The sequence below is a fragment of the Corylus avellana genome, chromosome ca8, assembly GCF_901000735.1.
Source record: "Corylus avellana chromosome ca8, CavTom2PMs-1.0".
Taxonomy (NCBI): Eukaryota; Viridiplantae; Streptophyta; class Magnoliopsida; order Fagales; family Betulaceae; genus Corylus; species Corylus avellana.
In genome coordinates, this window is record NC_081548.1 from 18,639,104 (window position 1) to 18,660,564 (window position 21,461).

Below are 21,461 nucleotides of genomic sequence, written 5' to 3' on the forward strand. Positions count from 1 at the left end.
GAACACACCAATCATTTCCCCAGAAATGCTCAAGGAAAGACCTATGATGCTTGCACCTGGTTCACAGAAAACATGTAAGAACACCTTGAAGCCAATATCCGTAATCAAGCCAAGTAATTAATGTAACCGATCGACAAAGAACTTATTCTCCTTCTTTATTCTTTCCCTCAGCAAAATCTCATATATAAATGTAATTCCTATATAAATACTATGCAAAGCTTAAACATGTTTGATTAAACTTTGCCTTCCCTTTTCTTTTGTTTTCTTTAATAGTGAACCGAATATAAACGTAAAATGCCTCAATGTGGAAACAACAGTTTCAAAAAAGAACAAAAAAAATTCAGAGAAACAGACACTGGCAGTCATCAAACCAATTGCCCTCCGTTTGAATCCTCGTGACACGACGGAATAGAAAGAAAAATTGCAAACTTGCCCAAGAAAGGCACCCGATTTCTTAAGCCATACAAAACTTTCTTTTCACCTATTCTTTTCCTTGTGCTTTCCTAGATCCAAATACAGCTTTAAAGGCTCCAACGTGCAGCACCCAAGTTTTCCCCATGCATTCTACATGACAAAGGACTTGAGGAACATATGGCAAAAAGGAGTTCTTTCACCCTAATAGAGCTTTATAGCTTAACTTGGTGCTAAACAACGACAATCTAGTGATAAGAACTTAACTTTCTAATCTCAATTTGCATTTTCTCAGCAACCAAAGAAAACCCATCATAGGAAAAATTAAAAGAATCGAGCACAAAAGCAAATAAAAATCAAAACAAACATATCAACAAATTATATCTGAAACTATACATTAAGCGGAGGAAAAAAAAAAAAGCGAAAAAGAAATCACATTTGGTACAAAATCTCTTAAGTTTCCAGAACTTATAATAATTACAAGCCCTACCAAACCCCCCACGACTGCTTATCCTCGTCCTCCATACCCAACATCAAACCCTTAGTTGCCGCATTTAATCGAACACGAGCCCGGCAAATCGGGCAGGCGGCGACCTTGAGGAGCCACGAGTCCACGCACCTCTTGTGGAAGACGTGACCGCACGCGGCGAGCTGCCTGCAGCACTGGCCGTCCCTGAAGGCGTCGAGGCAGACCACGCATTCGTCTCCTTCTAGGGCGCCGTACTTCCGGACGTCCTTCTTCAATCTGAAGTGGGGGAGCGCGTTAAGGTCCTTGGGGGGGAGCCCAGAAGATGGGGTGGTGGAGGGAAGAGAAGAGCGGCGGTGGTTCTGGCGGTGGGAGGAGAGGGAGAGGTGGAGGAGGAGCAAGGCGGCGGAGGCGAGCCCTAGGAAGAGGAAGAAGAGGGAGGTGAGGAGGATCATGATGATGGCCTTCAGGAGGAGCGACAGGACCTTTGGATTCGCTTTTAATGGTGGTGGTACCACCGCCGGCGTTTGGTTGTTGTAGTCGTGATGAGGAGGCATTGAGATTCTCGGACGGTTAGAGATCAGAGAAAAATTAAGGAGAAAAAACAGGGGGCTGTCTGTGATATTTGTGAGAGAAGAGAGAGAGAAAGCATAGAGATGTGGACCAGATAGGAAAATATCTATCTCTTTAGACGCTATCGTCACCTTGATTTTTTCTGACCACTTCTTAATTACAGAATTTTGCTAATCAAAGCTTTAAAATGGAGTAATACTATTTAATGGGTTTTTTTTTTTTTTTTTTTTATTATAAAGAAATAGAGGGATTATTATTGATAGCAAATCAACACTAAGCACAACCTTCTATAGAGGTAATATCCGAGATAATTTCTAAAATACGATCAAAAATTTTCTCAATAGAACCTTTTTTCATGGTGAGAGATTACTATTTAATGATTATGATTTAAAGTTTAGGTACTTAATTAATGATGTATATAAATTTGATATTAATATGTTTTTAGAAATATTTAAATCATATATACGGTTAAATACATTAAATTTATATCTACAATAAAATGAACGTAATTGTATATCTTAAAAACGTGATGTCGTTTGAGAATTTGAATTTTGAAGAATGTAAATAATTAGAAATTCGATAGAATTTTTGGGTTTGGTTTATTTAAGGTATTTTGTAAAAATTATTGATTCTTTTCGAAAATATTCTTATATCTTTTCTGTTTTTTTTTTTAAAAAAAAGAAAAAAGAAAAGAAAGGAAAACTCTCCATTTTATAGGTAGAGCTAGATTTTGAATGGTTTGTATAACCATGAGGAAATTCACCTTTGAAGATTACATCAATAAATGTTTACGTTAAAAATTAGCTTGAAATAAATAATTCAACATATCATTCCTACTTAGCAACCACGTCAAATTTAGGAGGACTTTAAAAAGATTCTAGTTTTCCTTATAATATTACTTTTTGAGTAAAAAAAAGACAATCATGCTATATCTAGGAATTAATGACTTTGACCACCACTTTCAACAATATCTCATTTATGTAAAATGACAAAATTGCCCCCTTAAAAGTAACTAAATGGATCCCCTCCATTTCATTTGAAATGGAAGAGGTTCCGTTTCCCTCATTTTTAGCCTCTTCCACACCTGGTCTTTTATATACTTTTTTTTTTTATAAAAAAAAAAAAAAAAAAAAAAAAAATTGACATGTCCACACAAAAAAGGGAGAGGGATTCGAATTAGTGACCTCTGCTTCAAAAGGCATGATCCTCAATCGATTGAACTACCCCTTGAGAACATGTCTTTTGTACTCTTGAATGCCTTTGATTTTGATTTACCAACTAAAGCTAACAGTTCCAAATACTTACCATATCTTTGCCTTGTCGAGATACCAAAAATTTTGAATATTCGATCTCTATCCTCCCAATTTGTACTTTTGTTAAAAATCATTGAGGTTTTTGCTCTATTAAGTTTTTGTCAGGAACGGAGGAAGGTGGGGACTGGCTGGGGCCAGGGCCTCCCAAATGACAATTTTTTTTTTTTTTTTAAGGTAAAAACAATTTTTTTATGGTTAATTTTTTTTTTTTTTTTTGCTAATGGGCCCCTGCCCATTAAATTTTTTTCAGCCATGGCCCCTGCCCATTCTCAAGGCTGGCTCCGTCCCTGGTTTCTGTCCTGACGCATTTTCATACATCTTCAGCAACCCCCTAAGGACGAAGGATAGAGAGTCTGCCTCATTGTAATATATTTGCGTTGAAAAAAAAAAAAAAAAAAAAAAACTATGTAACTAACTATCATCAACGGAAGAAAAAAATGTGATCAAGTCTGGCCCCTTTTTGGAAGTAGGGACACCCATTGATTTTCATTTCCTATCTGCATGCTCAAGAAGAGAGCCCAAAGCTAGCTCATTGCCCACTAGTCCGCCATTTACAATAACAACATTGGGCACAATTCATAATAAGGCAAATCCATCTATAAGCAAACTCTATCATTCTCTTCAAATCCTCTAGAAAATCTCGCTCCACCCTATCGTAAGCTTTACTCATATTCTAGTTTACATAGAGTGAAGTGTCTCATATTTTCTCTTACATGTGATCATTAACATGTAAGATCATAGAACTTTATATATGTGCAATATGTGCATGGGTCATGTTGAACCTAGGTCTAGTTTGCCATATAAAACCTTGTCCAAAGACTAACGGTCAAAACAGTTAAAGAATTAAAACCCATGAAATTGTTAATGACTAACGGAGACAAACGGAAGAGTCTACTTTTCCATTATAACTCATGAAGATAGTTGAATTTCAAGTCATAAAATTTGATAATGATCCAACGGTAAAAAAAATGTAAAGCTCGTGAATGTCTATAACAAATAGTAAGAAAGTTTTGAAGATTAGAAACCATAAAAATAGTATGACCATTAGTTAAAAAATAGAAGTATGTTGGTAACATCACAACAATTTTTCTAAAGCTAAATTAGTATGACCACCACTTATGATTTTTAAACATGTTATATATATAGGAGTTGCATATCACAAGTTCTATCAATATATTAACAGTAATATTCTAAAAGAAAGAGTAGAAATTAAGTAGTAGTTTTTGGTGCCACAAGATAGTGCGCTCATGGAGATGCATAGCTTCATTTTGGTAGGCATCATTGCAAGCTTTCTCTCGGCAGCTTCAGCAGTCCCTGGAATTGCCACCTTCTACACAAGCTATGTTCGTAAGTATTTTTAAATAGATTTGGTTAAGTTGCCCTACAAAACATTATACGAGATTTATATACGTCATAATATAGTGATAAAGAAATGCATGTGTACATGTATTTAGCGAATTATCTAGTGTTTTTTTTTGGTAATTACCATATAATGGAGGAGGGGACATTGCAAAAAATTGTTTGGATTGTTTAGTTGATCAATAGTTGTTTTATTGGTTTACCATTTTCTTATATGTCCATATAAGATGAGGAGAGCAGATTCGAACTAGTGACTTCTATTTTATAAGGCATAGTTTCCAGCCGATTGGACTATCATTTTGGGACTTTATTGGTTTACTATTGTAGTGTGGGTAAAATCATATCTTTTTAACCATTGTTCATGTTAGATTATGTTTATCTCTTTTACGTTGTTATTTGGGTAGGATTAAGTTTATCTCTTTTAGGAGTCTTCTTGACCTCGACAGCAAGTTAGGTTGTTGAGTCATGAGTTAGACCGATGTAAGTCCTATTCATGTGGGTTTCATTGTATTACGTTCTTTAAATATTGTATTACTATGTAATAAAATAAATCAGTCAAAAAATTATTCAACCCTTGTGTTTGTAAGTGTTAAGAGCACATCTAATTGCTCATACAACAATAAATCAATATTGTAAGATAATTATAAAATAAAAATATAATTTAAAACCTTTTCCTTACTCAAATATGTAGAACATACGATTATTGCCACGCTAACCCAATTGTCATTATCATGTGTCTTTTTTGCCAGCTTCTGCGTGCTACGGCAACCAGTATAATGGGGTGATGATCGCGGCAGCCGGAGACGCCATATGGAATGGTGGGGCTGCATGTGGCAAATTTTACACCGTTAGATGCACGGGAGCCCGGAACGCAGTACCGCATCCTTGCAAGGGTGGCAGCGTGACTGTGAAGATTGTGGATCACTGTCCCGGATGCCCATCAACCCTCGATTTGTCACGAGAAGCGTTTTCCAAGATTGCTGATCCTGTGGCTGGAATTATCAACATTGATTATCGTTGATGTGCCTAACTTTCACTCTAGTGCTACCATAGCACAAAAGTGTGTACTTTTTTGCTATTCTATTAATGAAAATAAAATAAAAGCAGTGGTTTGACAATGAATAAAAGAAATTGAAGGGACTTTTGGATTATTTTTAGTTATACAAAATACGTTTTTTTTTTTAAATTAAAAAAGGTTATTGTTAGCTGAATCTATGCAATGCTAAATATAATTCAAAAAACATTTTTTTGACATTTGGCTCGTAAAAGGTCGTCAAACATTTCTTATATTTTTATGTAATTTGAGGGAAGATAAAGATAAACGATGAAGATGAGCCGCAAAGAAAGAAAGGAAGTGTGTAAAAATAAACGGCTTTCAAGGGCAAGATTGAGATTTAGTATAATTGTTTATTCGGATTGCTTGTAATTTGGACATACAATTGTGAGAGGACCCAAATTATGAGTTCCACTAATTATCGGGTCTACCTACTTGGGGAAAATGTCCGGACAACCTAGATCTGTTAGGGCAAGTAAGAGCATGTTTGAGATTGTATTTGAGAAATAAAACTTCTAAATCAAAAAGACGTGTTTTGGCAAAAGTTTTTATTTTTAAGTTTTTGCCAAAAGTGCGTGTTGACTTCTTTTTTTTTTTTTTGACCCTTAAAAGCGCTTTCAATTTTTTTTACCAAACAAGTACTATTTTCTTCAAGCAAAGTTTATGGGTGTTAAACACATTTTCAGATCCCTTAAACGCACACTCAAACATGCCCTAAGTCTCATAAGAAGTTTTTCCATAATTGACAATTTAGAAGTACAGGAGAGCGGCAAAAAATGATTTACACAAATGAAAGACGTAAATTACTTTACAACTCGTTAAAGTTATTTTTCTTAGTCAATGAAAAATATTTTAGGTATGACTAATATTTTAGGGTTAATTATACTTTACCCCCTCAAAGTTTGAGCCGATTTTCAATTCGATCTCCAAAGTTTTAATTTTTACAATGCACCCCACCAAAGTTTAAACTTTTTTCAATTCAACCTATCCGTTAGTTACAGTCGTCTTCTCTGATGAAAATGTGATCACGTGACCCGCACATGATCACTTATGCTTATTCCTTCCCAAAATGCCCCTAGTGGAGAAGCCACACGTGTGCAGCCTAAGATGCAGTTTATTGAGACTTATTATCTTCATAGGTGGAGAGACTCAAAGCCGTAGTCCCGTGTTACAGGATCGCCGGCCTATTGCCGTTGCTAGCCGACCGTTGCTTCAACAATATGAAGAATAATGGTGGGAGTTAATTAAAAGCTGTTTGCTTATAGCGATTTTGAGAGAGTTGATAAGTAATTGTGAATTGTGATGGTCTTTTGGCAGTCTCTGCATGTTTCAGATACCAAGACGATGGTATCTTTGTAGATATGGCAAGCAATGCCATATGGAACAAAAGTGAAGTATGTGGGAAACAGATTATGTTGAAATGCTTTGGGTGTTTGAGAATATGTAAGTGGGATTGTCCCACATTACTTAAAGTGTGAAGAGGGTATGGTCATTGACTCATTGGCGTATAAATAAGATTTTTATATAATTCTCAAATTAATTAAGAAAATATGAACGTATTAAGGCTTTAATGTGTAGATGTAAGTTATAAGCCGAACCAACTTAATCTTTATGATTATTTCCGTTATTTCTTATTATTCCGTTTTATATTATGTGTTCTTACGTTGGGGCTACAGACCTTGTGCCAAATCTGTGTAACTGATCTTCAAGCCTTTTCTGCTACAATCGTTGATTGTGCCAAATCTATGTAAATGGATGCTCCCTTGAATATTTTGGAGGTCCATGTTGTCTTATTTATAATATACGATTATAGTGTTGGTCTTACATTATAAACGACAAGTGCTCATACATGGGAACTAGTTATGACCGTATATACATATGAAAAGAACGGATATATGTACATATGAATAGATATTGTGATGCGCATTGTGCAATATATGGAAGGAGCCATTAGGTAGAGCTCACAAGGAAATAAGTTCCATATAGCCGTTGGAGGAGAATCTCCTTATAGCTATTGGAGAAGAGTAACACCTTGAACATTATACAGTTGTCGTGGGATCCCGTGATTGGTGTTGTGTGTCTGGACCAGGAGTTGGTATCATAGACTCATAGTGTACTTGCTTACAGCCCCCCGCAAGCTGATGGGGGAGCTAAGCACCATAAGCTTGTCACGGAGAAAAAGGAAACGAGAGGAGGTGAGACCTTTGGTGAAGATATCAGCGAGTTGGTCATGAGTGGACAAGTAGCGCACTGAGATATCTTTATTGAGAACTTTCTTGCGGATAAAATGGTAATCCACTTCAATATGCTTTGTCTGGGCATGATAAACGGGATTGGAGGCAAGAGCTAAGGCACCGAGATTGTCACACCATATTTTAGGAACAGTTGGAAAGGGAACATGGAGTTCCTTAAAGAGCATACGGCGCCAATAAAGTTCGGCAGTGAGCATGGCCAAAGCTCTATATTCGGCTTCAGTAGAGGAACGAGACACGACAAGTTGCTTCTTTGCACACCAAGAGATCAAACACGAGCCAAAGAAAACACCAAACCGGTTGTGGATCAGCAATCATCTTGGTTACCAGCCCAATCAGAGTCACAAAAAGCAGCTAAACAATGTGGGCCTTTTGAAAAACGAAGCCCATGATTGGGCGTACCCTTCAGATAGCAAAGGACCTGCTTTGCAACTGTCCAATGTAGAGTGGTCGGGAAGTGTAAATGTTGACAGAGTTGATTAACAAAGTAGGCGATGTCAAGTTGAGTAAGAGTACAGTATTGTAAGGCACCGACTACCTGATGATAGATGCTGGGGTCGGGTAGGGGGTCGCCAGCTGAGGAAGAAAGTTGTGAGCCTGACACACATGGAGCTGAGTAAGGCTTTGCTCAAACCATTCCAATTTTGTGAAGGAGATCTGTGATGTACTTGGTCTGTCGTAGATGGATCTGAGTGGGAGTGCGAGCAGCCTTAATACCCAAGAAAAACGTTAAGTCACCAAGGTCCTTTAGAGGAAATTCTTGCTGTAGAGCATGGATGAGGGATGAAATGGCAGCCTTGTTATTTCCTGTGACTAAGATATCATCAACATAAACAAGTAACAAAGTTACAACATTATGTGAGTGAAAAATAAAAAGCGAGGAATCAACCAAGGAGCCCACAAAACCAAGATGCTGCAAAGAAAGAGATAGTCTATTGAACCATGCCCGAGGTGTTTGCTTAAGGCCATATAAAGCCTTATGGAGTTTACAAATAAGGTAGGGTGATGGGGATCCACAAATCCTGGAGGTTGCTCCATAAAGACATCTTCATTGAGAGTACCATGCAAAAAGCCATTTAAGACATCGAGTTGCTTGATGTTCCAGTCAAATTGAACAGCAAGAGTGAGTACAAGTCAGATAGTAGTTGGTTTAATCACTGGACTAAATGTCTCAGTGTAGTCAATGCCACTTCTCTAATCAAATCCTTTAGCCACAAGACGGGCTTTAAATCTGCCAATAGTGCTATCGGGGTTTCTTTTAATTTTATAAACCCATTTATTGCGGATCAGGTTTTGGTGTAGAGGTTTTGGACATAAAGTCCAAGTGCCATTTTTTATAAGGGCCTCATACTCTTGCTGCATAGCCAAACGCCATTCAGGTGCTAAGTTGGCTTGGTTGAAACGGGTGGGCTCATCTCAAGAAAGACAACACTCAAGGCTTTGAGAGGATGTTTGGTACAATAATGAAGGGTATAATCGGGGAAGGTCTTGGGTTTAATGGAGCTTGTGCGGGACCTAGTAGTCATGGGATGTAGGGGTTGAATTGAAGTAGGAGGAGGTATAAATGGTTGGGAGGGAGGTGTCTGATGTGGGGGTGGAATGTGAGTGGACGAGAGGTGGTATGGGATGGGGTCAACTGATGGGGAGCTTGAGGAAAAAGGATATGATGGGGACCTAGTAGGTGTGGATTGGTGTATAGGAGTAATTGTGGCAGGTGGATTGGGTGGGGACCTAGTAGGTGAATTTGGAGGATTTTGGGGAGATGATGTTTCGGGTTGGTGGATGGGAATATGTGTGTCTGAGTGTGGTGAGGTGTTGAAATTTAAATTAAAGTCAAGGAGAGAGATCAGAGAAGGTACCTAGGTCGGAGCAATCCTGGAAGGAGACGGAGAAGTTGGTCGTGTATCCTTGGCTGAAAAAAATCCTTCATCAAACACAACATGTAATGACACATACACTCTTTTTGAAATAGGATCAAGGCACCTATAACCACGTTGGTTGGAGCTGTAGCCAAGAAAGATGCACATTTTGCTACGAAAGCTAAGTTTATGCGTGGAATATGGTCTTAGCAAGGGATAACAAGCACACCCAAATACTCGTAAAATGGAATAATTAGGTTCCTTTTGAAACAATTTAAAATATGGAGACATGTGTTTAAGGATGGATGATGGTAACCGATTAATTAAATAAATGGCAGTTTGAAAAGCATCTATCCAAAAATGAGTATTTAGGTGGGCTTGTGCTAAAAGAGAAAGACCAACTTGCATAATATGCATATGCTTGCATTCTAAAATACCATTTTGTTCAGGAGTGTGTGGACATGTCACCCTATGATAAATACCATGTGTGGTTAAAAAAGATGTAAATTGACGTGACATGTATTCACCACCCCCATCACTTTGAAATTGTTTGATTGTGCATGAAAATAAATTCTCAACAAGATTTTTAAATTGACCAAAATAATTAAAGACATCTGATTTCTGATGGAGAGGGTACATCCAACTAAATCGTGAATAATTATCAATAAAAATGACATAATATCGATAACCATTAGTGGATATAATTGGTGAGGACCATACATCAGAGTAAATGAGTTGAAGGGGTGAAATAGACTCACGGGTAGACTCAGCAAAAGGTAATTTCTTGCCTTTTCCTAATTGACATGAAAAGCAAATGTGAGTTTTAGCTAAAGTGCTAGAAATAGGGAGACTTTGAGATGTGACTAGGCGATGAGCAATAGGATCAGCCGGATGTCCAAGACGCGAGTACCACACATCAAATGTGGCATTTATTCCTAGAAAAGCGGTGAGACCACGACATTTATTCAATGCGGTTCTTTTCAATTAGATTGGATGCAAACCAGCTTCACTTGGTCCTTCCAAGAGTGTTGCTCCCGTTAGAATGTCCTTAATAAAATAAGAAGACCCAGCTAGTATGAAATAACAATAATTATCAATGCAAAAACGATTAATTGATAATTGGCTGAGACTTTTGGGCAATGTAAAATATTTTTCAAGACAATATTTGAAAAAGGAGTTTGAAAAGTGGATGAACCTATGTTTTGGATTTGCAATCCATTACCCTTACCTACTGCCACAGTTTCATCATCTTGGAAAGGTTGTTGGATAGAAAGATTTTCAAGCTCAGAGGTAATGTGAGCATTAGCCCCACTATCTGCGAACCAAGGTTGCTCATCTTGATAAATATTGGACTGTGCCACCATAGCAGTTAATTGTGAAGGTGGATGCCTGCCTTGATAGGCATAGTCTATCCTATGGTAACAATCCCAGGCACGATGATTGGATTTGCCACAAATTTGACAAGGTGACCTTGGAGAAGTAACATGGAAAAATTGTCGTTGGCTGGAAAATTGTTGTGGAGGTTTAATCTGCTACTGTGAAAATGGTGCTGCTGGTTCAAGACTTGTGAATGAGGGAAATTGATGGACTGCTACATATTTGAAGGATAGTGTCGTTGTGGATATCTTGGTCCATGAAATTGACTTTGAAAATTCCCTCTTGGAGGTTTTGGGCGGTATTGGGTGAACTTTGGGGCCCACCATATTTCTTTTTCCCATGGGATGAGATTGCTAGTTGTTTTTGAGTGAAGAAAGCAAACTTGCTAGCGTCGAATGTTATGGCTGAATTTTGATTTTCAATCAAAATTTCATGGGTCAACAACTCAGCCTGAAAATCTTCAAAAGTTAAGCTTTTATCCCTTGTAGCAAGGGAATGAAATGCGACAAAAGTATTATATGAAGAATTTAAACCATTAAGAATAAAAGAAATAAGATCCTCATCATCAATTTTATTTCCTATGATTGCCAATTGATCAGCCAAGGATTTGGCTGCACGAAGATATTCTGTGCAAGTTCGTGCACCCTGCTGCAAAGTTTGAAGTTCTCACTTCAGCTGGTTACCTCTTGATCGAGATTTAGAAGCAAAGTTGTTGGCAAGATGAGTCCACACTTGGCACGCAGTGGCCAACCCATAGATTGTTGCCAACATGTTTTCTGCCAAGGTGGTGTTGATCAAACTGAGAATAAATTGATCCTTCTTTTCCCACAGAGCATGAGCTGGGTTGGCAATTTTCTTTTCCTTGTTTGTTGGGTCAGTGACAAAGGGAGGGGGTGATAGTTCTGAGCCATCAATTATTCCCATTAACTCATGGAATTTGAGCAAAGGAACAATTTGAGAAAGCCAACTCATATAATTGTTGGGACCTTCCACTTTGACTTGAACCATATGCATAATATTTGGTAGTGTAAAACTAGGAGCACTAGTGGAAGCCATAAAAAATAAATAAATAAATAAATTTGCGTGAGCTTAATATGGCTCTGATACTATGAAAAATAAATGGATGCTCCCTTTAATATTTTGGAGGTCCATGTTGTCTTATTTATAATATACGATTACAATGTTGGTCTTACATTATACATGACAAGTGCTCATATATGAGAACTAGTTATGATCGTATATACATATGAAAAGAATGGATATCTATACATATGAATAGATATTGTGATACGCGTTGTGCAATATATGGAAGGAGCCGATAGGTAGAGCTCACAAGGAAATAAGTTCCATATATATAGCCGTTGGAGGAGAATCTCCTTATAGCTGTTGGAGAAGAGTAACACCTTGAACATTATACAGTTGTCGTGGGATCCCGTGATTGGTGTTGTGTGTCTGGACCATGAGCTGGAATCATAGTGTACTTGCTTACACAACCATCAATCTTTCTCGAGGGGCTTTCTTTATAATTGCCGATCCAAATACTGGGGAAATCAAGATCCATTATTAGATTATGGTTATTGTTGGGTATTTTGGGAGACTTTGGCGAAACAACATGTGTCATATCAGTTTTACTCTTAAGCACTAATATTGCTCTTTGATTTCAAATCACCTATTATGGGTCACATTGCTTGCATTCTTCGGGCTCATTTTCTTCTTGTGCAGTGTAATATGTAAGTTATATGCCCAAAACAATAGTAAAGACAGCTCAGAATCATCACCAATGGGCTATTCGTTTAGTAGTCTCAAGAAAATCTTCTTGAGATTGCGCACATACTAAGACATGGGTTTAATTCTCCGTGAAGAATAACTAACAAAAATCCAATTAATATTAGTTACCTTGAGAACCACTAATGTACTAGTGGAATTAGGTCAAGTTATAGTTCAATTGATTTTTAAAAAACGTCTACAATTTTCGCCGTCTAAATCCTCCTAATCAGTTCTCAGCGAACTAGTATTATTATGGTCATACTCAGACAGAGTAGTTAGAGTTGGCTTCTCCCCTTCCCCGATTAAAAAATTAAAAAAATTAAAAAAAAAAAAAAAAAGGTATAGCTTATGCTCACTTTCACTTTCACCTATAATTATATTATTACAATTTTTGATTTGTAATACTATGAAGAACAAAATTTTGACGTATCCAAAGTTTTTCCCATTGATCGAAGAGTAAAGTGCATTTAAACCCCAAGGGGTTGGCCCAAGTGGTGAAGGCCTTGGTCTTGAAGGTTTGCTCCCTTCAAGGTCTAAGGTTCAACACCTCTTCGGTGCAAACAATCTCTTAGGGTCACATCCCCTGATGAAAACCAACGATTTACTCAATTCTGTGTAGAGAAACTTCTGAAGGTGCGGTTCATAAAACCGAGGTTTACTCTTCAGGAATGTGTCCAAAAGGTCATGCCTTGTAAAGCTTCCCCGACATATATTAAAATAATAATAATAATAATAATAATAATAAAAAGAAGAGTAAAGTGCATTTGAATTTTTTTTAGGAAAAAATCAGTAGAACATAATGATGATTTGTAGAACATAGACCATACTCACCATACAGCTTTTGTTTGAAAGATCTGTCTCTTCTCTTCGGGTTGCTTTTGCTTTGGTTGGTCAATGATGGCCACCATCTTACAAAATTCACTGGAAACCTAAAAGCAAAATAGACCCACTTTGCCAGAAACCAACTTGTGGAAGAAAATCAGTGGTCCTAAACTGACATGTCCCTTTCAAAAGCACCCTGCAAAATGTTGAACATAAATGCTATGAAATTTATTTGAATAAGAGCCACCAGTAGTAGGCTGCTTCTTTTATTGAATTTGTTTGAAGGTGGCCTATTGAAGAGATTTGTTATTTGGACGGTATTTGAAACCATCAATCAATCATCTTGTTCCAGTATGTGAATGCATCATATATTGCAAAAAGTATTTTTAAAGCACCAAAAAGATAAAATGTTGGACATTAGTTCAAAGTATGAAATTAAATCACTATAAATTGAAAGAAAAAAAAATATATATATATATTAATGCTTTGATATCAAAAGGTTAATAAGCTCCACTTGTTTCGGCATCAAATATATCCTAAAAACCGTGTTGTCTTTTTTAAGTGTATGACGAAGCATAAAATATTGGTCAACTGAAATTTGACCCTTTGCGAGGTGTAATATGGTTTACGCTTTTCATCTGCATAAACAATATATTGTCAAGCAACTACATTGAATCTCAATCCCATCCACAAAGGCTTTTTATTTTAACACACTTTCTTCCTTAGCAAGGCGGAACTAGCCTATGCCTTGAGGCCACTAGCCTACAACTCTTTTTCATAGAAAACTTGAAATTAGAGTAATGCTACATACTCATCTCCTATTTCACTCCCATGTCACTTGACCAATGTGGCATTCCTCATCAGCCCTTGGTTTAGCCTTTATTAAAAAATGAAAAAAAAAAAAAAAAAAAATCAAGGACTAATGAGCATTGCCACAACGGTCCAATGATATGGGAGTGACATCGAAAATTAGTATTTATAATTTCTCTTAAAATTAAATCTGAATTTTTAAAAAAGTACTATTTAAAAAAAAAAAAAAAATTAAGCCAAATCCAACATGTGTAATGCATAACCCTTAGACTTTATATTAACTCATATTAAATTTGGGATTTTAGATGAAATAGAGAGGATCCTTGTGCAACGAAATGGGACAACAAAGGGGTGTGGCATAAATACTCCCATTTTGTTGGCATTTTGGGGTAATATTAGGATTAGGGTGTTATGTACCAACCAATTAAGGAAATTAATAACCTTAAACTTTATCAAAAGCAGATATAACGACAGTTTGACATGACCTGGATTTTTTGGGTTTAGCCCTATTTATAAGGAAAGATGAGCATGTAAAATTATAAATAACAGTAATATTCTGAAAGATTAAGAGTAGAAATTAAGTAGTATTTTTTGGTGCCACAAGATAGTATGCTCATGGAGATGCAGAGCTTCATTTTGGTAGGCATCATTGCAAGCTTTATCTCGGCAGCTTCAGCTGTCCCTGGAATTGCCACCTTCCACACAAGCTATGTTCGTAAGTATACGAGAAAATTTTACTTTGGCTCCCTGAACTTTCACTCGATTTTACAAACCCCCCATGAACTTCCAAATTTCTCATGTTGGACCCCTGAACTTTTAATTATTCTCAATATGGACCCTTCTGTCAGATTCTAAACGTTACATGACATTTATACCCTCCGTCGATTTTACAAACCCCTCCTAAACTTCCAAATCTCTCATTTTGGACCCCTGAACTTTTAATTATTCTCAATATGGACCCCTCCGTCAGATTTCAAACGTTACATGACATTTATACCCCTGACTTTTGTATAAAATTTCAACTTTCAAAATGTTTTTTTATTTTAAAAAAAAATGAAAATCAATGACATTTTGGTCTTTTTCTGTATTTTTAATGGCTAAAATCGACGGAAGAGTTCTAATTGAGAGTAATTGAAAGTTCAGGGGTCCAAAATGAGAGATTTAGAAGTTCATGAGGGGTTTGTAAAATCGGATAGAAGTTCAAGGGGCCAAAGTGAAGTTTCCCCTAAGTATTTTTTAATAGATTTGGTTTAGTTGCCCTATAAGAAATTATACGACATCCTCTATATTTTTTTTTAACGGTCCATATTCAAATACGTCATAATATAGTGATAATGAACTGAAAATACGTGGCATTGGCGTACTTACCAGAATTATGTGAAGTTTTTTTGGTAATTGCCATATAATGGAGAAGGAGATAATTGTTTGCGTCTTTAGTGTTATTTGTTGGGTTGTATAATTCATTAGTGTTTCATTATATTAGTAGTTGTTTAGTTCAATAGTTGTTTTATTGGTTTACTATTTTTTACTTTTTATTTTTGTCATGTCCATACAAGAGGAGGAGCAGACATAAGCGTGATTTTTAGCCAATTAAGCTACTCCTTGGAAACATTATTGATTTACTATTGTAGTGCAGGTAAAAACATATCTTATTGACCATAGGTCATGTTATTTGGGTAGGATTAGGTTTACCTCTTTTAGGAGTCTTCTTAGCCGCTTGTCGACAACAAGTTAAGTTTCACTCTAGTTCTACCATATAGCACAAAAGCGTGTGCTTTTTTGTTATTCTATTAATTAAAAATAAAAAAATAAAATAAAAAATTGGAGGGTCTTTTAATTGGAGGGACTTTTGGATTATTTTTAGTTATACAAAATCCGTACGTTTTTTCTTTTCTTTCCTTTTTCTAAACAATACACGGGAGATGATTTTTAGTTATACAAAATACCTACATTTTTTAAAAAATCGTCAAATATTTTTTATATTTTCATCTAATTTAAGGGACGAGAAAGAGAAACGGTGAAGATGAGCCACAAAGAAAGAAAGAAACTGTGTAAAAATATAAAAAGGCTTTCAAGAGTAAGATTGAGATTTAGTATAATTGCTTATTGGGATTACTTGTAATTTGGACAAATAATTGTGAGAGAACAATAATTATGAGTTCCACTAATTATCGCTGTTTGGGCAGATGTTCAACTCGTATTATCATCATTTGAACGAAGAGTAATCTTTTTTCTGAAAAAAAAAAAAAAAAAAAATAGGCTGTGAAACATTGTCTAAAGACTAACGGTCAAAACAGTTAAAGAATTAAAACCCATGAATTTGTTAATGACTAACGAATACAAACGGAAAATGAATGTTAAAGATGATATTTCTTTTCCATTAAAACTCATTTAAATGCTTGAATTTTAAGTCATAAAATTTGATAATGATCAAACAGTAAAAAAATGTAAAGTTGTTCCCAAGAGCTAGCTCAATCAGCTGGGACCAAGCCTCATAAAGCGGAAGTCACTAGCTCGAATCCCCCTCCCCCTCTTGTGCGGACATGTAAAAAAAAAAAAAAAAAAAAGGTAAAGCTCATGACTGTCTATAACAAATAGTAATAAAGTTTTGAAGATTATATGACCATTAATTAAAAAATAAAAGTATGTTTCTAATATCACAACAATTCTCCACGTGTTACAAACATTAGAACAAGAGGAGATTGAAAGCATGCATCGATGTGGTACCAAAAGATTTTAACCGCATCTAGGATAAATAAGTAGGAACTTAATGAATCGTGATAGAGTTAAACTCTTTTAACCAAATTCACAAGTTGACCAAACCTATCTCCCAAGTAACTTTCTCAAAAATAAAAAAATAAAATAAAATAAAATAAAATTGGGTTGTTCTATAGCTGGTTGGCGCCTTATACATGTCATGCGCCTCTGGGTGTCATGAGTACGCTAGAGACTTGCCAAAGTCTCATAGGAGGCGTCACCACCTCTACACTCACATATGTGGCGTCCATAAAAAATGTGTGCATACAACACCACATCCAAACAAGTAAGGATAATGAAACCAATAAGAGTTTTAAACTCATCCTCACTTATTCTGTATCTTTTGTTGTTATACCATAAAATGACTTTCATGAGCGCTCTAAAGACCTACCCAAGTCTCATAGGAGATAGCACATCCACGCTCATATATGGTATCCATCAAAAGTGTGTGCAAGGAACACCCCATCCCAACAGGTAGGGACTATGGACCCATTAAGAGCTTTAAGCTCACCCTTAATCACTCTGCATTTTGTACTGTCTTACAGCATAAGGATGGACTCATTACTAATCTTCTCAACAAGATAGTTAATAAACATAAATTGATAGTACCATAACGTGATCACATGTGACTTCGTTTCCCATTAAGCCTCATTTATGGGATCTCCAATCATAGATGTTGGGTATTAATCACAGTGTCATAATTTAGGTATCAGTCATATCCCCCTCGATGCTTCTCTCACTAGCCTTCTTGCTAGTAACTTGGTCAAATAATCTGCATAATTCTTTTATAACCTCACAAAGTCCATGGACATTACACTGGTCTCAACAAGTTGCCTCACAATATTGTACATTTTCTTATTATAAATTATTTGCACTTTGCTCGATCTATGGTAGCCTGAAAATCACAAAAACATATAGGTGGAACTGTATTAGCATTTAAAGGAAAATAAATTAAGCAATAAGCTCTTTAGCCATTCATCTTTAGTTCCTTCCTTTTCTAAGACAATTAACTCTCACTGCATAGTAAACCTTGCTATGGAAGTCTTTTTTGAGGACTTCCAAGAGATAGTTCCTCTAGCAATAGTAAACATATAACCACTAGTAGGCTTTGCTCATTTGAATCAAAAATCCAATTAGCATTAATATAATATCCTTTAAATATAGCAGGATAATTACAACATAAAAAACCAAAACTAATTATGCCCTTTAAGTATTTCAACAATTTAGAGATGGCATCATAATGCTCAATGCCATGATTATGAGTATATCTACTCAATCTACTAACAATATATGTATTATGTAATACCAAGGTATATACATTTTGTCAAAACATCACGCTACCAATAATTTGTGCATATTTTTCTTCCAAAACACCATCACCATAATTCTTAATCAAGTATGAATCATATGGTGTATACATAGACAGATAATCAAAGTGCTCAAATCTTTTAAGCATCTTGGCAAATTAATATATCCAATATAAAATAATGTAATCATTATCTCTAAAAACTTTAATGTCCAAGATGACATTAACTTTACATATGTCTTACATATCAAAGTTAGATGCGAGAAATTTTTTAACTCCATGCACAACATCAATGTTAGTTTAAAAAAAAAAAAAAAAAGTAATTCGTCAATATATATAAACAAATAATGACAAATTCATTATTGTAAAACTTGCTATGTATTTACCATTAATCAAATATGCATTAGAAAACATCACCTTGTCAAACTTGTTATGCCATTTTTTAGGAGCTTGCTTTAATCTATACAAGGATTTCACTATTTTGCACACTTCATGTTCTTGACCGGGGATTACTAGTCCCTCGAGCTGCTCCATATAAATCTCTTCATCATTTAGAAAAGCAACTCTGACATCCATTTAATGTACAACACATTTATAAATATAAGCAATGGCAAATAACATTCTAATAGATGCAATTTTAGTAGCCGAAAAATAATTATCAAATAATCAACATTTTGCCTTTGCTTGTAGCTTTTAGCTACCAAGTCTGCCATGTACTTATATACTGTATCATCCAGTTTAAGCTTCTTCTTAAACACTTATATATAACCAATTGATTTGGTCTTAGGAGATAACTCAACAAGTTCTCAAGCATGGTTAGACATAATTTATTCCAATTCATTATTTATAGCTTCTAACCAAAAAATGCATCAAATAGAGATTTAATTGCTTCATCATAATATATTAGATCATCATCAACAAATTATTAGAAGTAACAGAAAATTCATGAAATAATATTTTCCTTATTTTTCAAGGGAAACACATGTTCAAGGAAAATAGCATTCCCCTTTTTAGATTCAATAATAATACTGCAATCTAAAACATCACTATTGATAATAAGGAATTTATAACATGAACTATTACAAGCAAAACCAATAAAATCACAATCACAAGTTCTAAAACCAAGTTTTTTCCTTTTAGGTTCCGATAATATAACATTTGTCAAATATCTTCACACTTCGAGGTATTCTAAACAATGCTTATAAATGTGACAAACAAAATAATGGCTTCTCCCCACACTTCGAGGTATTCCAAACAAATGTGAAAACAAAATAATGGCTTTCCCCCACACTTTGGCAGATATCCCAAAATTGACAATCATAGCATTCATCGATAATTTCTTCCAATATTCTAATTTCTTTTCATTCCATTGATGTAGTCAAGATTTACATGTATAAATCTATTATGTGAAACATTAATGGAATAAATCAATTAATCACAATAAGATATATTTCCAATAATAGCACACAAGTGCTTTAAGAAATGACTTCAATGAGCTCATCTTTCTCTAAGTCTGATATGCCATTTTTCACTTATTTCTTTTCTCTCAATTGACAATTTTCTTTCAAGATAGTAAAGAAATATTTTTCAACTAGAACTCCAATAAATATGCAAAGTATTAAGCTCAACCAAATAATAATGAACTATTATTGACTTACTGTCATAAATATGCCATTAGTATCATTATTACGATTATAATTATTACGATACAATAAATGTCTCAGATAAGAAGTGAGCCTCAATAAGAACATCAATAATGACATCCATGTCATCCTCCATGAAGAACAAAATTTTGATGTATCCAAAGCTTTTCCCACTGATCGAAGAGTAAAGTGCATTTGAATTTTTCCTAAAAAATCAGTAGAACGTAATGATGATTTGTAGAACATATAGCTTTTGTTTCCATTTGATTTCAAAGATTTGTCTCTTCTCTTCTGGTTGCTTTTGCTTTGGTTGGTCAATGCTGGCCACCATCTTACAAAATTCACTGGAAACCTAAAAGCAAAATAGACCCACTTTGCCAGAAACCCAAATAATTTGTGGAAGAAAATCAGTTGTCCTAATCTGACGTGTCCCTTTCAAAAGCACCCTGCAAAATGTTGAACATAAATGCTATGAAATTTATTTGAATAAGAGCCACCAGTAGTAGGCTGCTTCTTTTATTGAATTTGTTTGAAGGTGGCCTATTGAAGAGATTTGTTATTATGGACGGTATTTGAAGCCATCAATCAATTATCTTGTTTCAATATGTGAATGCATCATATATTGTAAAAAGTATTTTTAAAGCACCCAAAAAGATAAAATGTTGGACATTAGTTCAAAGTAAGAAATTAAATCATTATAAATTGAAAGAAAGAAAAAATATTAATGCTTTGATGTCAAAAAGTTATTAGGCTCCACTTGTTGCGGCATATTCTAAAAAATGTGTTTTATTTTTTAAGTGTTTGACGAGGCATAAAATATTGGTCAACTGAAATTTGACTGAAGAAAATAAAACGAGGCGTAATATGGTTTACTCTTCTCATATGTGTAAACAATATATTGTTAGGCAAAGGCATTTGAATCTCAATCTCATCCACAAAGGCTTTCTATTTTCAAACACTTTCTTTTTCCACAAGGCGGTACTAGGCTATGCCTTGAGGCCACTAGCCTAGGCCTATGACTCTTTTCCATAGAAAACTTGAAATTAGAGTTACGCTACATACTCATCTCCTATTTTACTCCCATGTCACTTGACTCATGTGGCATTGCTCATCAACCCTTGGTTTAGCCTTTATTAAAAAAATAAAAATAAATAAAAAATAAACTCAAGGGCTAATGAGCATTGCCACAACAGTCCAATAATATGGGAGTAGTGTGGGAAATTAGAATTTAGAATTACTCTTAAAATTAAATCTGAATTGTTGAAAAAAGTACTAGTTTTTTATTATTTTTTTTTAAAAAAAAAATTAAGCCAAACCGAATCTGTGTAATGCATGACCCTTAGACTTTATATTAACTCATTAAATTTGGGATTTTAGATGAAATAGAGAGGATCTTTGTGCATCGAAATGGGACACAAAGGGGTGTGACATAAATACTCCTTCCATTTTTTTGGCATTTTGGGGTAGTATTAGGATTAGGGTTTTATGTACCAACCAATTAAGGAAATTAATAACCTTAAAATTTATCAAAAACAGATATAACAACGACAGTTTGACATGACCTGGATTTTTTGGGTTTAGTCCTATTTATAGGGGAAAATGAGCATGTAAAATTATAATTAACTGTAATATTCTGAAAGATTAAGAGTAGAAATTAAGTAGTATTTTTTGGTGCCACAAGATAGTGTGCTC

General features: G+C 35.2%; 2 protein-coding genes across 2 annotated transcripts; one reads left to right on the forward strand and one right to left on the reverse strand.

Annotated features, from left to right (window-relative positions):
* Window positions 1-761: 761 nt before the first annotated feature.
* LOC132190317 (RING-H2 finger protein ATL56-like) lies at window positions 762-1,519 on the reverse strand. Its single transcript, XM_059605269.1, has one exon. The coding sequence runs from the start codon at window positions 1,432-1,434 to the stop codon at window positions 898-900; it is 537 nt and encodes a 178-aa protein (XP_059461252.1). The 5' UTR covers window positions 1,435-1,519; the 3' UTR covers window positions 762-897.
* Window positions 1,520-4,010: 2,491 nt separating this feature from the next.
* Window positions 4,011-5,143, forward strand: LOC132191127 (putative EG45-like domain containing protein 1). Its single transcript, XM_059606144.1, has 2 exons — window positions 4,011-4,110; window positions 4,872-5,143. The coding sequence occupies exons 1-2, from the start codon at window positions 4,011-4,013 to the stop codon at window positions 5,141-5,143; spliced, it is 372 nt and encodes a 123-aa protein (XP_059462127.1).
* Window positions 5,144-21,461: the final 16,318 nt, after the last annotated feature.

Coding starts and splice junctions, on each gene's coding strand:
- LOC132190317 (XM_059605269.1), bottom strand. CDS start 1,434: ATGCCTCCTCATCACGACTACAACAACCAAACGCCGGCGGTGGTACCA.
- LOC132191127 (XM_059606144.1), top strand. CDS start 4,011: ATGGAGATGCATAGCTTCATTTTGGTAGGCATCATTGCAAGCTTTCTC. Junction 4,111..4,871: donor CTTCTACACAAGCTATGTTC/GTAAGTATTTTT, acceptor CTTTTTTGCCAG/CTTCTGCGTGCTACGGCAAC.